We start from the raw sequence: 16,046 nt of genomic DNA, 5'->3' as shown, positions 1-16,046 counted from the left end.
ATATTCTTCTCTGGGTACCCCTTTCAATTGCAACAACATCAGTTTACACATGGAATAGTCTTAGCTGCACTAACCAAGAAACAGGAATCAGGTTTCATGTGGATATAGAAGTCTTACTTCAGCAGAAATAGAACAGAGAATGTGACTGAAATAGAATTGGTAAACTTAAGGATAACAACATTGTCATTAGAATTATGATGATGACAGAAATACACATTTTTTTAGTGATATTTAGCGAAAAAGTGTTAAGTAAGAGAGGTATGTTCCTAAAAACCTTACAACTTCAAAGACATTCAAATAAAAGTTAAGGCACTGATGTCTTTTTAAAACTTTTATTATATTGCATAAGCTATAACATTTTACAAATCTTAAGTTACATTTTCAGCAACAGATACACTGATACTGTAGTAAATACAGAGATGAAAAGACACCTCTGACAACATATAAAAAGGTAGAAATACTTAAAACCAGGATGCTGAATATCAAGAATGTTTTACATAAACAATATCCACACTAGAGTGTTTTTGAAAACGATTGCCAAGGTAATGAAGTGTTTGTTGAATGTAAGGCTCCAACGTGCAAGGTGGTGAGCACAGTCAGTTCACCTACCTTTCAGCATCTCAGAGCCAGGCTTTTTATGAACTCCATGCTCTAATGAGCACTAAAAAGTGTCATTCTACACAATAAGATGTAAAATTACTGTTCTAACATGGACTGAAGTGCAACAAGTTCTTCAAAGAAACTGAATCAGTTAACTGGGGAATAAAGTACCAGTACATTTTGAGGAGGGGGAATATAGGAATGTTCAATTAGTCTTAAACTGACTGAAAAAAAATTAATTTGGTAAAATAATTTTCAAGCTGAGTGCTAATACTAGAAGTGACACAGTTTTCCCCTGCCAGTCTAAAAAAAAATCTGAAGCCATTCTTTTTTGATAATCAGAACACAGTGAATACTGCTTTTCAAAGAAAAAGAAGCTCAAATTAATTTAAACCACCTTTCATATAAATTCTTCAACACAAATGTAGCTGCCTACTGTTAGAAGTGTGGCACAAATAAGTGCAAACTACTATAAAAGAATGCTCACTTTTAACTCTGTAGGTATAGTACTGTGGTTTGCATAATTCCACTAAATTAAGGGAAAAAAAAGCAGAAGCTTGGGTTATATAAACAATGCAGGTTAGGCTCGAAATGGAGATAAAAATTGGTTCTAGGAAGTAAGAATTAAGTACCTATCTCCACATCCTTTCTGCTTCTACTGGCAAGGAAGGTTAGCAGCTGAAAAAAGGATTTTTATCATTATAATAGTTTTCATATATAAACATATATTAATTTAATTTTTGAAGTTAAAATCCCAGTTTCATACCTGTAAAACCAGTGACTTCGAGATGCTTACTCTTGACTTACGAAGTTGAATCAGATCCCATATGTGCATTTTTAAAAGATACTACTGTTCAGATTGTTAAAGATATATTTTTTTAAATTTCTTTTCAAACATAAAATATAAAACCCCAGGGTTTACAGCAATTACCATCATCATCAACATGCAGGAGTCAGTATTCCAACATAAAACCCACTAGATCTGCCTTTTAAAATATTATAAAACCTACATAATTGTAAGTATGAATTGAGGGTTTTTTGGCTAACAGAAAAAAACCCCATAATGTGCTTTTCAGATAGTCAGATGTCCCACTGATAAAATAAGTTTGATGAAAGAGAAAGGCACTTCAGCAGGCTAATTTTTCTTCAGATTTTCCTAATATGCAGTACTAGACAATGGATGTAGTGTACTGCCTTTTAATTTGCACAGTGTTAGATTAGTAATATTGTTAACCCGTTTCACTTTTTAACTAATGAGAAGAGTTTAGACTGGTGCCTATTCATTTCATCCTCTTTGGTACAAATTACTGCATAAAAACAAAGCAGACAACTAAACATTCCTACATCCTGCATTACTTTTTGTGCATCATCTCTAGCTCTACATTGGTAAATAATGTCCCTAAACATCAAATGAGTTTTGGTTTCAGGTTTGTAAGATACAAGAGTTCTTTTATTTTCTGACAGTTCTATCAAGATTTTTCCTGTTAATCAAAAGGAATTGTTAAGTGATTCCCCCCCTTTTTAAAAAAAAATTCTATAATTTGTGGCATTTGGTGACAATCTGAAAGTTACTGTCATTTAGCTTATTCTAGTTAACACAGCCAGATTAATGTAAACACAGCTGCATTCTATTTAGCCTGATCACTTCCCTTATATTTATGATACATCAAAGCACTGACCTAAGCCACATGAATTAATCTGCAGAAACAAGCCTTGGCTGACTCCATTAAACCACCTTACCAAGAGTATGTAAGACCTGGAACTATATACCCCTCTGCAAGAAGAATACCAACATCATGTATTGCAACCATGGTGGGGAAACTGTCCTGAAGTTTATTAACCACCTTTAACCCTAAGTATATGACAAAAATTGGTGCTGAGTGTTCTGTATCTACCTAATACCCTTCACTTTAAGCTCTACTTACATCTATGTGGCTTTTTGCAGAAGCTGACAGCTCAAGAAGCATCTTGTGAAAAACTGAGATATAATTCTTGCAAACATTTGTGTTCTTCAGAAAGAATCGATTCCACCAAAGCACAAATACGTATCAGTTTGGAAACAAGCATCACAAAGAAGCTATATCCTTTACAATTTTCCCCACTCATTCCCTCTCCTTAGAGGGGGGCTTACTATAAAGGTGTTTTAGGCATGTCCCACTTCTTATTCTCAAGGTAATCAACCTCCAGATGCAAATAAGTGAAAACCTCTGAATGTTTCCCTGGCCTTTCCAAGAGCAGTGTGCCACAAATCCTTGCTGCTTCTTGCATAGATCTAATGTTAGCACTAGCATTTTAGCACTCTGTTAGCGCTGCAATACTAAGCCAACAGAGGAAAATCTTAAATAAATTCAGTGATTCCTATAAATTCGTGTGTGGAAATCTTATATATAAACATAGAAAAGCATTAGTTTGAGCACAAAGACAAGTTTCATGATAACATTTTGTCTTTTCCACATATGTTACACATCATATACTGTTATCTCTGGAATTAAAATTTTTAGAACTCAGTGTAGTCAAACTCCTTTTTTTTAATGATCTAAAACCAAAAAGAATTCTAGTCGCTAATAGGTAATATAGGTTTCCAGTGCATAAATTCCAACATACAGCTGCAACATGAAGACTCCAATAATATATTCTGTAAGGACTGAATATAAATATGATGTACAATTCTAATAATTTTAGAATTGTAGAGAGTTTTTAAAATCCAAGATTTAATGCTCATGATAGGGCCAAGGAAGAATTCCCTGTCATTGTGTGCTTATAGGCATCAGCAGTTTTCATGTAGCATTTATCTTTGCAGATACAACTGCTACAATAATTTCTTTCTACAGAATAGTTTTCTCATATTCTGACACAGAAAACAAGTTCTGTATTTATTTTTAATATAAAACTCAACTTTAGAGAAGCCTTTTCAAGTGCAACCAGCAGCATAAGACATTTGTGATAAACGCTAGCAAGTTACACACAGAAAAGTTGGTGTATGGGATCTACAAAGCAAGCAAAGATAGCTGTGGCTTGACTGGCATGGATAGAAGCAACAGCTGAAGACAGCCTTGGAAACGGTATTACCAGAACTGCAGCATGTGCACTCCAGAAAAGAATTTAAATACTCCACGAAAAGTCCACCCCCTCATTAAACAAGGGAGGAGCTACTATTTAGTAGAGATACCAATCCTATATATGATGAGATGCTTATTTTCTTGAAAACTTTGTTCTATCTTTCTTCCTACTACTGAGAAGCCTAGCAGCAAGAAACTCCTGCAAGATCTGTTCCACTCTGACTTGCTTTGTTGGCTAAAAGCTGAAATGCATCATTGATGCACAGCCTTTAAAGGGGCCATTTTGCACTACCATACATGCAGGGTAAAATCGTGACTAATCCAGACAGCCAAAAGCTCCTTTAGAATGATGGTACAGAACCGAACTCCTCTCTTTGCTCTTGATCAGCTAGCAGAGCAGACAAGAATCTGTACTACTTAAGCACATTTTTTGGCACTGTTACTTTGAAGTCCCAAAGTTATAACTGATCTTTTCAACATTTCTAATCCTTCTTCTTTGGTGACCAGATACCTAGTCTGACGCAGAACAAGAACACTGGAGTGCAAAACTTAGTTCCTTTGAACTCACATGAATAAAGCCATTTATAGTAGTCTGTATTTTTTAACAATACAGGTAAGTTTGAGGAATTAGGTCTTTTTGGCATATACAATGAAAAAATGCATTGAAAAAATCTGCAATATATTTAAGTTACTGTAGGTGAAACAAAATTTCCAGTGGAGACATATCCATTTAATATTAACACCTCAAAACCATTAGCTTGTCAGAAATTTTGTTATGGTCAACAGAATACATAATATTCTCTTTCTGAAAAGGGAGCCATCAGAACTGATGCAACTTAAGAGCAGGGCAATATTAAACCTCAAAAGTCAAAGCAGCTTTCAGAAGAAATGTACTTCTACACAAAACACATGAATTGATTCCTACTAACATATATAGGAAAGCAAAGGATGAAAATATCAGTATTTGGGGCTAGAGAATTAGCCATTCACAAAATCCAGTGGAACTGCACATAGGGGAAAAAAAATATTATGAAAATGTATTCAGTATAGGAAAACTGAATTACAGTTACCTAAAAAGAGTACCAAAAGCATGCTAATATGACAAGCCATCTTCACCTCTGAAGTAAATGAATTGTATAATTAAACCAGATTGTTTTGTCCAATTTAATTATAGACTTATTTGCACACCTATCTCCAACTTATTTTGCACTTTCATACTAGTGAACTCAACAAGAACGTCATACTTTGTTCATGAAGCAACTGCACACCAGAAGTTGGATTGATGTATTGCTAGTACCACTCTGGTTACCTTGCGTATTCTTCTAGAAACAGGACCAGACAACTGACAATCCCCACGTAACAGACATACTTCACAGTAATGTTTCCTGAGTAAATATTCGCAGAAGCCCAGCTGCATAGGATATTTCCCAACTCTTGAGTGTACTACAGGGCAGACAACCGAATGCACCTCACCCCACAATTCCGATATAGGCATTGTATGTTTGGGTCTTGGTACAGAACCTTAACCAAGCTCTAAGGGAAATTATTATAAAGCTTTTTTAGGATGATTTATAATCAAACTGCCAAAGCCAAAATGCTGGAACTTATTTCATCAGAGAAACAGCTTCAAAGCCACAGAAAGACATTCTATATGCTATATGAAGCACATTAAGGGATGTATCTACTTTTCTGTTAGCCAAAGTTGAAACGATCACTTTGACAAGATGAACATTAAAAATAAAGAATATTCTGATGGCCTTTTCCTTCCTCTATACATATCTTAGTTACATTTCATGCATTCATGACTTTTGGTAAATTTAACTCTAAGATGAGTCATAAGTAGTATTTATATTGCATTATAGACCAAATTTCGCAATCTGCTCTCTCATGCTCGTAAACCCCCCCAACTTTTAAAGCCTGTTTAACCCCTCTGCGATGCACAACCTAGACAAAAGCAGCTCAGGCTGGCAAAATGTAGGCACATAAACCTCTGATGATCTTCCATTTTTTAAAACATACAATGAAAAGCAACAGTACCCAACTTTCCTGCTGAAGGAAACTATTTCAAAGGCATAATTTGTCTAAACTTGCACACTGGGCCAAACTTATAAATATGCAGCGATTCAAGACTATGTTGTGGAGCACAACTGGCCCAACAGCATGCAGGAGAGAAGACTGTAACTGACAACAAAGCCAAAACAAGACACTGGGATCAGTAGCAGCAGCAGCTTCGAATGCTACTAGAACCAGTCCTTTTCTGCTGGATGTGGACACTTCATCACAGATGTCAGTCTTCAACGTCCACAGTTTGTAATAAAGCAGATTAAAACAAAGCAAATGGGCAACATCTTAAGACAGCAGGGACCAAGAACTTCAGCAGCCACAGAGCTTGTACACTTTCCCCTTCTGCCACTGCTATGTGGAATGGCAAACTTTTGCACATGGATGGGCACAAAGGGAAGGCAGTAATGCTATAGAGCTCTACTGATAAATCCAACAGAGCTCATCTGCTGGTGTCATGGGACTAACTGATGAAACACTTTACATTATATGAAGAAGTAGTAACAGACTCCTAGAAAAGTTCACATATAAAATACTGTACAGATGGTCACATTGATTAGGAACAAGGCTGAGGAATGGCTTTAAACTAGTCTACCAATGCGTTAGCAACAAGTGCAAAAAAACCTGAAACATGTGCCTACATTTCTAACCGCGCATTCCCAGAGGTGTGTCCAAGAATGACAGGCTTATTAAAATGTGGGCCTTCCCTACACTGCCAGCAAAACTAGGAACTGGAAAATTTTAATAGTAGCATTTCCCTGTTTTCAATTCACATTGAATATCAATTGCCTGGTTGAAGTTTAGTAACTCAAATCTGTATATTAAAAACAATTTAACTTTTCTTGATACTAGAAAACAACCTTTCCCTTGTAAACCCAACACTGCAGAATTACAGAAGTAGCCAAGAGACCAATAACCAGCAGGGAGAGCAACAAGACAAAGCACATTGTGTTTTAATTTATAGGAATAAGTGGCCGCTCCTCTCTTTTCTTCCAGATACTGGTTTTGCTATCTCTTCTCGTCATAGACGGTCTATCCCTTTTTTTAGCAGAAGGGATGCCAGATTCGTGACTTCCTGATACAGTTTTTCTTCTTAGACCTTCTTCATCATGCTGTTCTATGCCTGGCCCATTCCCTCCATCCAAAATATGCCTCACAGCCTGGTCCTCTGGAGTGCAAACAGTGGTCCCACTTTCACTGCTACTTAGATCCAGATCTTCCAAGTAAAGGATCTTAGAATGTGGCATATTTTTTATGAAAGTTTTCTCTCTCTCCAGTTTCCTACTAGGATGATGCTCATTCATGTCCACACCAGAGTCCAGACTGGTATCATTACTCTCTGTTTTTCTGCCCTTTTTCAGATCTATGAAAGAATGCCTCACTTGAGCAATCGGCTTTCCATCCAGGGATACAAACCACGCTCGAGGGTGCGGAGATGGTTTTCCTTTAGAGAGTTCCAATAATGTTTGTTCTGAAATACCTTGAAGTTCAGATGAAAATGGAGTCATTACAACCGCTTCATTCAATGTCCCAGGAACAGAGACAGACTCCAGTAAGCTATTAGTGTATCGGCCCCAGTTTGATGTTTGAGAAGGTAAGCCCTCTTCACTATCTAATGTACTGTTTTCATCTCTGCAGACAGAAGGCTGTGGATGAGAGTGCACTGGCATTTTTGGTAACGTTTGCATGTAACTGTCACGATTCATGGGTTCCATCATGGGGCTATATACTAACTGCCCTTTTCTTGGCAAAGTTGCTGATTTTGCAGGATGCAATTGCTCTGGAGAGTGGAAAAGGTCAGAGGTTTGAAGAATAGCAATAGGTTGATTGTAAAGATGCATTAGATGTTCTGGGATATGAGAAAGCCCATACATTTCCTCCTTCAGTGAAAGGTACCTGTTTTGGTCTTGAATGTCCCTAGGAGCCTGGGAAATAGTAGTGTTACTATGTTTCGGCAGCTGTAAATGCCTAACTCCAGCATTAGGCTCCAATGAATTGGCTGAATTTCTTGACTGACCAGTCTGACACGATGACTGATAAGAAGCATCCTCTGTGTAGATTTTAAAATTGTCTCGTGATTTTCCCTCTTCTGTGTCTATGGACATCCTTCTTTGAGGGCTGTATGAAGAAATCTTCGGTGTATATAACTGTGACTTATCCTCCAACTGTAAAGACCCTTTGACAGCATTGACGTGATTTATGTGAGTTGTTGACGTTGTCTGGTCTTTTTTTATGACCTCCAGTCTAGTTGTATTTTTTTCCTTCTTTTGCGTCCGACCACATTTATCCCTATGCAAAAGAGATGCAAGGTGACTGTAGAGCATACTAGGAAATAATAGACTGTTGACTACGAGAGCTGAAGACTAGATTTTGGTTAGGAAGTTGCAGTGTAATGTGACATCACAAACTTAAAATGAAGTTCTATAATAACTGTAATTTTTGAAGAAATATTAGGCTACACATTATAGTTTAGCCAAGGAAACAAGTCTTAACTTCAAAAGACTATTTTATCAACCTTAAATTCTATTAATGCTGAGCCTCTCTTTTTGCTTACCTGCAGTAACAAAGAAGAACAGAAAAAAATCCAATGATAATGACAACAGTACCTCCCAGTATGGCTGTAAGGAAAACTGTGTGATAGGCTGTTATGTCCTTGGAAACGGCACTAATAATGGATTCTAGATTGTCGAACAAAAGCAGACAAGAATTAGTTCTCAAAAACAAATAATTCCACTTGATATGCAGAGCTGTAGCTAATAAACTGTACTTTTCCAGTGATTTTGTGTTCCTATGGCACTACATTCATCCTTCCCTTTTCACCTTGCTATTTCAGCAAACTAGAAAATACACAAACAGTGGTTATAATATAATGGGTCTTCAAAGGTACATCTCAAGTACTAAAGCCTTACCATGACACCTACTCAATTCCAGTCAAATTACACTTGTATTAGTTGTCCAAACTGACCTAGAAACACACTCTACATTTTCTATTTAGTGCTTCTACCACAAAGTGCTATCTGTCTTTAAATTTTGACATCATATTTCTCCAGTAAGAATCCCTTCGTATGAATTTGCAAAACAGGCAACAAGTCTACATAAAACAGAATCCACTCCGACCGTTTTACCCAAGACTAATTTTCTTCTTGTATTTCCTCCTGTCATACATCATCCTCAACAGTAAGGGATACAGTCCTGCTGATTTTTAGATCTCCATAGTCACAGTTCCCTTGCAGGCTTCTTTCAAAAGATGGAGACAATATAAATATACAAGTTCAAATACAGTCTGAACTTTTCCCCCTATAGCATTTGAAGTTCTAGGAAACTGTTATATGCACAAATGCATTGAAACAAAAGTTTTCTAACTGTTGAAATTGCATGTCTTTTCTCCCATTCTGTTGTTAAATAAAGCCATCAAACTGACAGCCTTAGATACATTGTTACTTAGGCTACTCAGTAATTTCTTTGCCAGTCATTGCAATACCTCTTGTTCCAGGCAGTGGAGCTGCTATCCAGTAGCCTAAGTGTTGAGCAGTATATGTCCATACTAATTGACCATCTGCTTCCTTTACCATTCCTAGCCCACGGCTTACCCAAGCACCTGAAAAAAAAAAACCAGACAAAATATTGCACATGCCATGCAGGATTCTTCTTTATCTCAAACCATTAGCAATTAAGCTATTACCAAAAAATATACAAGGTCACAAGAAAAACTGAAACTTCTGACCTATATACTATTTATTACACAGCTTTCACTAAACATGCAAACTTTCTCTCTTGACAATTTCATTTCAAATATACCTATGTGGACATTTACTTTGAAACAAATCATCAAAATTACTTACCAGAATTAATTTAATATAATTCATTTTCTATTAACAAATGTTTTTCATAGATATGCATTCAAATAATTTGAAAAATCCTATTATATGAGCTTAAACATGTATGAAGGCCAAGACTAAAAAAAAAAAAACCAACAAAAAACTACTAAGGAGCAGGTAATCTAAGCATACGAATACAAGTCTAATATTAGCTAGCAGCACTTAGTGGCAAAGCATTATTATAGCATAATAAGTTACAATAGGATAAACAGTGTCTTGAATGTTTCTCTCCTTCTCCCTGCCCCAAGGCAGTAAGAGTTCAGTTCACCCAAGGAAGGTCTATTGTTAGGACACAGATTCCACACCATCTGTTTGGCAACACAAAGCGCAGGTATTATGGTATGCTAGCTTCTACAATTAATAAAGCATGCAGTAGAAGAGACAGAATTCTACTGAACGCACTTGAACACATTTATTGTGGTCCATCTGTTAAATTCTAATGACAGAAAACAAGCTCATATGAACGACCTTGTATTTTCAAGCTGCAAATACTGAGAAGGAGAGAGAACCACCAGCTTTTTTAAAACAACAATAACCAAAGCATGCAAAAAGTATAATTCATATAAGCCCAACAATTTCAATTTTTCTCCAGAACACTTCTTTCACCAAAGCAAAAGGAAATATCAACCAGACAGGAGGTAAAGATGGGAACTCACACATGCCACAATGTGCGCATGCACAGACATGCATGCGCACGAAGTATCATTCAGCAGTAAAACTTGCAGCCTTCTCCTGGTACTTGTGATGGCTGGCAGAAAGGAATAGCAGCAGCAACCAGCCACCTAGAACCCTGAAAGATGTGGTTTCTCAGTTACCTGGAAAACCTCTTGTCCAGACTCAGGAGCAAAACCAGCCAGAAGAATCTTCCATCCCTAACTCTCATATTAGAGGCAACAACAACAGATCCTCAAATTCTCTCTCCTATCACGTCTAAGGCAAGATATCACTATAAGGCAAAACTATTGTTTTACAAGTATAGAGGGTGGGTTACTTACAGGCAGATAAAAACCAGCACAAACCACCACATTTAAAGGGCAAAAAAAAATTCTAGGTCTCCAGAAGTTCTATCCTGACGGAACAAATCTGTAAGAAGCTATATAATCTCTGCTGTCCTCTTCAGAAAATTATATCTCCCCCTGATATACTCCATAGAACATAGTACATGTTAAGAAAAACATGAAAATGTGATTTATGGTAAGCACATATTCTCTTATGACTTACTGCAATCCCAGCAGAAGGATATGATTCTCAATTTAATGTTACAATGCAAGCTTTTTTTTTTTTTTATAAATTCTATTATAATCCATAAAGTACTTTTGGTACTAATGAGGAAAAATATTTAGTAAGAAGGAAGCCAAGTTCAATATACATCAACAAATTCTGCATTTACAGCAGCTGGAATATAATTACAAAAGCTCATTTTCCAAGAACAGTCTCAGTACTATTACACATTGAGTAACACCAGGGAACACTGCATGAGCAGACATGTAAAAGCAGTTTCTATCTCCTTCCTGGTATGTATGGATCAGTCTACACAATATCAAACACAGACCTGCTCCCTTACTGCTAACAATACTGATAAGGAAGCTCCGATTACCATTATGACATATTCCCCAAGGACTTGAGAGTTTAAAAGTGTGTGTCAACATCTTGCTGGGGACAACCCACATGCAACATCTTTGGATGCCAGAGTCTCCTTATTCAGTGCAGTGGTAGCTCACCATTCAGCTCAGATGGGGGCCTGCTGCTACTTACGGACCCTCATGAATGCTTGCTGGAGAGCCTAGGCGTTCAGCTGTCCTCAGTTACCAGAACCTTGACTAAGGAATGCCTTGCTGCTACTCAGTTACTGTAGAAATGAGTCATTTTGCACATGTCAGATCAAAGGTAAAAATAAAAGAAACGTATTTAAGAATTAACATCCAGAGCAGTGAATACAGTTGCAATTTTGACTGTAGAGAAGAGATGAGGAAGTGGAAGAAAAAGTAGAAGTTAAGAGTTATGCACAAAAAGTCTCTATGCTTGTCCACAGTCCTCCTTGTCCTCTCTCAGCAAGCAGCAGTGAAGGCTCCACGCAAACACTACACCTCAGTGAGCACCCATCACAAACAATTTACCTTTATGGAATCTCTATCAGAGTACACCCCATCTGACAGGAAAAAAACCAACGGTTTTGATAGTTTTTATTGGGTCAGCATACCACACTCCTACTCTTGCTCTACCCCCAAGGCCAACATGCCTAAGTAGGCATGTTGAGTAGGCCCCTCAACACCCACATACACACCTCACACTGGTTTATACTCTAGCCTGACCCTGTGCCCAGCTGCTCTAGCTCTGTCAACTTTTTGGTTTAGTACCATTGTTGACCTACTTTTCTGTTTAGTGAGTTAAAACAGTTCGACATAGGTACAGATGAGCACAGGAGCTGGCAAAAGTGGCTGTGGCAGCAAGAAATCAAACCCCTTTGTGCTATTTTACCACGTCAGACTAAAACCCTTTCTTTGATGAAGAATGTTAACCCTTATCACTGGTTACCCTTCTGAAATCTTCTAGGTGTATAGACAGACTTAATCTTCTACACCAAAACTTATTCTATTCACTCTTTTCCCAAGAGACAACCTAGCCAATTTTTTATTAGCATATTCTTCATTCAAATTAATGTTCTTTGGTTGTTCTTCAATAAGATGAACAGTTTGTTTCTTGAACATGTAAACAATGCTTTGCTGGAGTTGGTGTCCTCTCCTGTACTTTCAACAGCTGAATAACAGCTTTTTGCCTTAATAAGGAGTAAGACGCTTACCTCTTCACTCGCATGCATATTTCAAGACCAAGTGTGATGGAAAGTATAAAGTACAATTTAAGACAATCAGTACACTAATGCACACATGCCTAATACAGGACATCTAAATGGGATAAGTGTATGTAGCTCATTACTCACTCCTGACTAAAATTAGACAGGAAGGGATGACAAAAGGTTTAGAATGTCTAATCCCCAGCCTCCTCTTCCCACATATACTGTTAGAACTATGTTGTTCCCTTTGATAACTCTTATTTTGCCTTCATTTCACTTTCTGAATTGCTTTTGTTAACTGAAGTAATATCTATCCAGGTTTAGTGTCAAATATATAGCTATATAGCTTTATAGCTATAGTCTAGGAAACAAAGCATCCAAGTCTTCAATTCTGATTTTTCTTTTAAGAAGGCATTCACAAAATTACCAGGCTTAAAATTTAACATCACCTAAAACGTGTTCCCTGAATCCTTAGCCTCCTCTGAAAATACAAATCCATCACATGTAAAATTTGTTCAACAGGAATGCTAATGGATTTTACCAAAGATTTTTGAACTCATGTAAGCAGGGAAATTCCTTCAAACAATTCAAGTTAACCAGTCAAAAATAATACAGAACCCCTAATAAAATTTGTGGCTATTTACCACTACCTCATGTATTACTGCAATCACTGTCCCATGACATAGTGTCATGTGCCCAAAACTATACACATATGCTAAAAGGTAGAACAACATATAACTCAGCCCACTTACCGGTTTTCATATCGAATGTCCACGCAGGTATAGCATCTCCTGATTTTACAGTACTTGTGGGAAGAGGAAGTGTGATCTGAATGGGACCATTTACTTTCAGTTCTTTCCCAGTCAAAAGAACGTTTACGCATACTGCAGCAAGAGGAGCTAATTCCATGCTTTTGAAACCTGAATGTAAGAAATATCTTGTCTGTAATTTTCCATTCATATTCTATTTCTTAAAAAAAATATATTTAGAATTAAGAATCTGTCCTTATTATAACTAAAGTCAAGCCCTCATTCGCAACCAGTTAAACAGTCAGCTGTCACCAACTTGGTCAAATAACAATAAACATTTCTTCTCTTCTGGACTTTTAAAATCTTGTGATCAAAATAAAAAACAGTCGTATCTACACCAAATCTGTAAAAGAGAAACAGACTTTTGACACATAGGTCCAATGCTGACTGTAGAACCAATCATTAGGCAAAACTTGGCTTAGGGGTGGTGGAAGAAGGGTTTTTCCCCTCAGATAATTTGATTACTAAATAGCTAACCTATGTGAAATATAGACAATGTAAGATTTTTTGTATAATTGCAATATATATAACATTGAATCAAACTGAAGACTTATGTAGATATATGACTGCTGCATTTCTCAGTTGAACAGTCCTCTTAAACTCTCCTGTAAGGATTAACTTTCTAATTTGGCAGTTATAATCAACTGAATAGTTAATCAAGAGGCTCGTCAAAGCACTCAAAAGGAAACATTGCATATACAAAGCTTTACAATGCAGGCTGAAAGTTTGTTTCCTTTGTTTTCCTTACACTAATTTGCAAATATTTCAGAAAGCAGAATATGACAGGATGGTGAAAGAAGCTGAAACAGAATTAGTAAGTACCAGAAAAATGTTAAATCTATGCAAGCTGTTAGAAGCTGGTTGTGAGAAAACTCCTGATGCATCAGATATCAATTAGCTTCCACCTGCCTTAAAAGGAAGCCCGTTCCTTTAGGAGTATATGAATAATTTAAAACATATGCCAGACGCTGAAAGGAAAACTCAAAGGGGAGAAACACTGCTTATTTTCTTATGCTTTACATTTAAAGAGGTGAACTACGGATAAGAAAGGTCTTAAAATATGTAAGTCAAGATATCAATATATATGATGATTTTAATTCAGTGGAAATTAAAGGAGAGCAGGACAAGTTCAAATAAGCCATGTAGTGGCCACGTCCTGTGCTGCAATGAATTTAAGAGTCTCATGGCTTCAGGTCCACTGGGAATAGTAAGAAAAGAACAAAAGAAACACAGAACTGCACACAGTACAATCTACCAGAGATTACTGCATTTATGCAAATAAAAAAATCTGATAGAATAACAAATACTAAAAGATCCAACTGCATATGAACAGAGTTATGACGACTCACAAAACCACTTACCACTTCTCCAGTGAAAAAGATGCACAGAAAACATGATTACAGTTGCGCTCGGTATACTTAGTGACTACTTTCAAAGAGGGTTACACAGATTAACTGTCTGTGAGCCAAACTAGAGCATACAATCTTTATGCTAGGTGTAAAGCTCCTAGAGCTAACCATTCTAGTAAAAATGCAGAAAACCCGTCAGCTGCAAGTCAATTGCTGCAGTTTTACTGATTTCTTTAGGTTCACTTAGTTTACACTCTGGCCATAACCGTATTTTTAAGGGGGTTACTAAACCAGTTCCACAGTCTCATGAGATCCTGAACATAACCTATACACATACACACACATGTGTATAAGAAGCAGACTGAAGGAGTATTTTGGTGTAGTAAGACATGTTATGTTCTCATACTACATGGAACAAGGCAAAGAGTGACATCAGTTACTTACCTGATGTGTTCATAGCTTACTCCTATAGAAGAACAAAGCTTTGTGATTTAATGCAACAGAAGCAGGTTCTGGCCCTTTTAATTTAAAGCATATGTTTTTCTGAAACACTGTGCACTCATATGCATTATAATTTGAAGATTTCTTCTTTTAAAAAAATCTTAAACAACATATTTACATACCAGATTTATTTAGAAGAATTCCTGTTGTGTAGAGAAAGCTGTCCACTTTCAAAAATTGCTCTGGCACTGTCAGATAGGCTGTAACATTTGTAATATGATGATTTGTTGGAAGCTTTATTAAAAATTTTGGAAACTGAACACTTGGTTGAGATTTGGCATCTGTAAAAGAGTAATATTTTGTCTTAGCAATGGTAAAACATACAGTGTTTTTATTACTGTTCAGAAATCCATCTAGCATAACAACTTGGTTTCACCCATTTTCTCCATGGTTTGTCTATTTCTAGTCTAGCACTTCTCACAGCCACACATACAGCTACACCATTAACTGAAAATCTGGCTTTGAGTAAACAGGTATTATAAGAGTATATGAACATGCTAAATTTGTTTTTGTATGTGTACACATGGTTATCACAAAGTGTTTAGATTATGGTCTGCATACACTGAACTTACCAGACAGTTTTCCAGTAATTAAGACAGTATCTTCAAACAGCCATATATTAGCTTGACTTTGTGGGAATAATGAAAGTGTCACAGACGAGTATACTGTGGAAAGTGATAATATCTGTTACACTGTGCAACCAAAAAAAAACGCTGTTAAGATCTCCAGTTCTGAGGGAATACTGAATAGAGCAGTTAAAAAAAAGAAAGTATATGAAGACTGGATAAATAAATTACTCCTGTTGTCCAGAGCAGGAATTTCAGTGGTTAGGCAGGAAGATCTCTGTTGTATGTTTGCTACTGTTTTGTGCCTTCTATGGATAAACAAGCAGCTAGAACTCTTAAGAGTCCATCTCTTTTAAAAGGAAAAAAAACCCCACTTCATATAACTTTAAGAGCATGCAACAGTGAAAAAGGAAAACTTGTGAGGAAACACTG

At 36.7% G+C, this 16,046-nt stretch overlaps 1 protein-coding gene across 1 annotated transcript in view; it reads right to left on the bottom strand.

The window, feature by feature from the left end:
* Positions 1-1,644: 1,644 nt before the first annotated feature.
* FAM171B (family with sequence similarity 171 member B) overlaps positions 1,645-16,046 on the bottom strand; it is a 37,980-nt gene continuing 23,578 nt past the window's right edge. Inside the window, exons 3-8 of the mRNA XM_049810521.1 lie at positions 15,621-15,713; positions 15,171-15,329; positions 13,142-13,309; positions 9,202-9,318; positions 8,275-8,398; positions 1,645-8,009 (exon numbers count right to left, since the gene is read on the bottom strand). Of these exons, the coding sequence (XP_049666478.1) occupies positions 6,674-8,009; positions 8,275-8,398; positions 9,202-9,318; positions 13,142-13,309; positions 15,171-15,329; positions 15,621-15,713 (1,997 nt within the window). The 3' untranslated portion in view covers positions 1,645-6,673. The remainder of the gene's footprint in view (positions 8,010-8,274; positions 8,399-9,201; positions 9,319-13,141; positions 13,310-15,170; positions 15,330-15,620; positions 15,714-16,046) is intronic.

This window comes from Accipiter gentilis, chromosome 1, assembly GCF_929443795.1.
Source record: "Accipiter gentilis chromosome 1, bAccGen1.1, whole genome shotgun sequence".
NCBI lineage: Eukaryota > Metazoa > Chordata > Aves > Accipitriformes > Accipitridae > Astur > Astur gentilis.
Note: the sequence above shows the minus strand (reverse complement) of the source record. Positions and strands in the feature narration are given on the sequence as shown.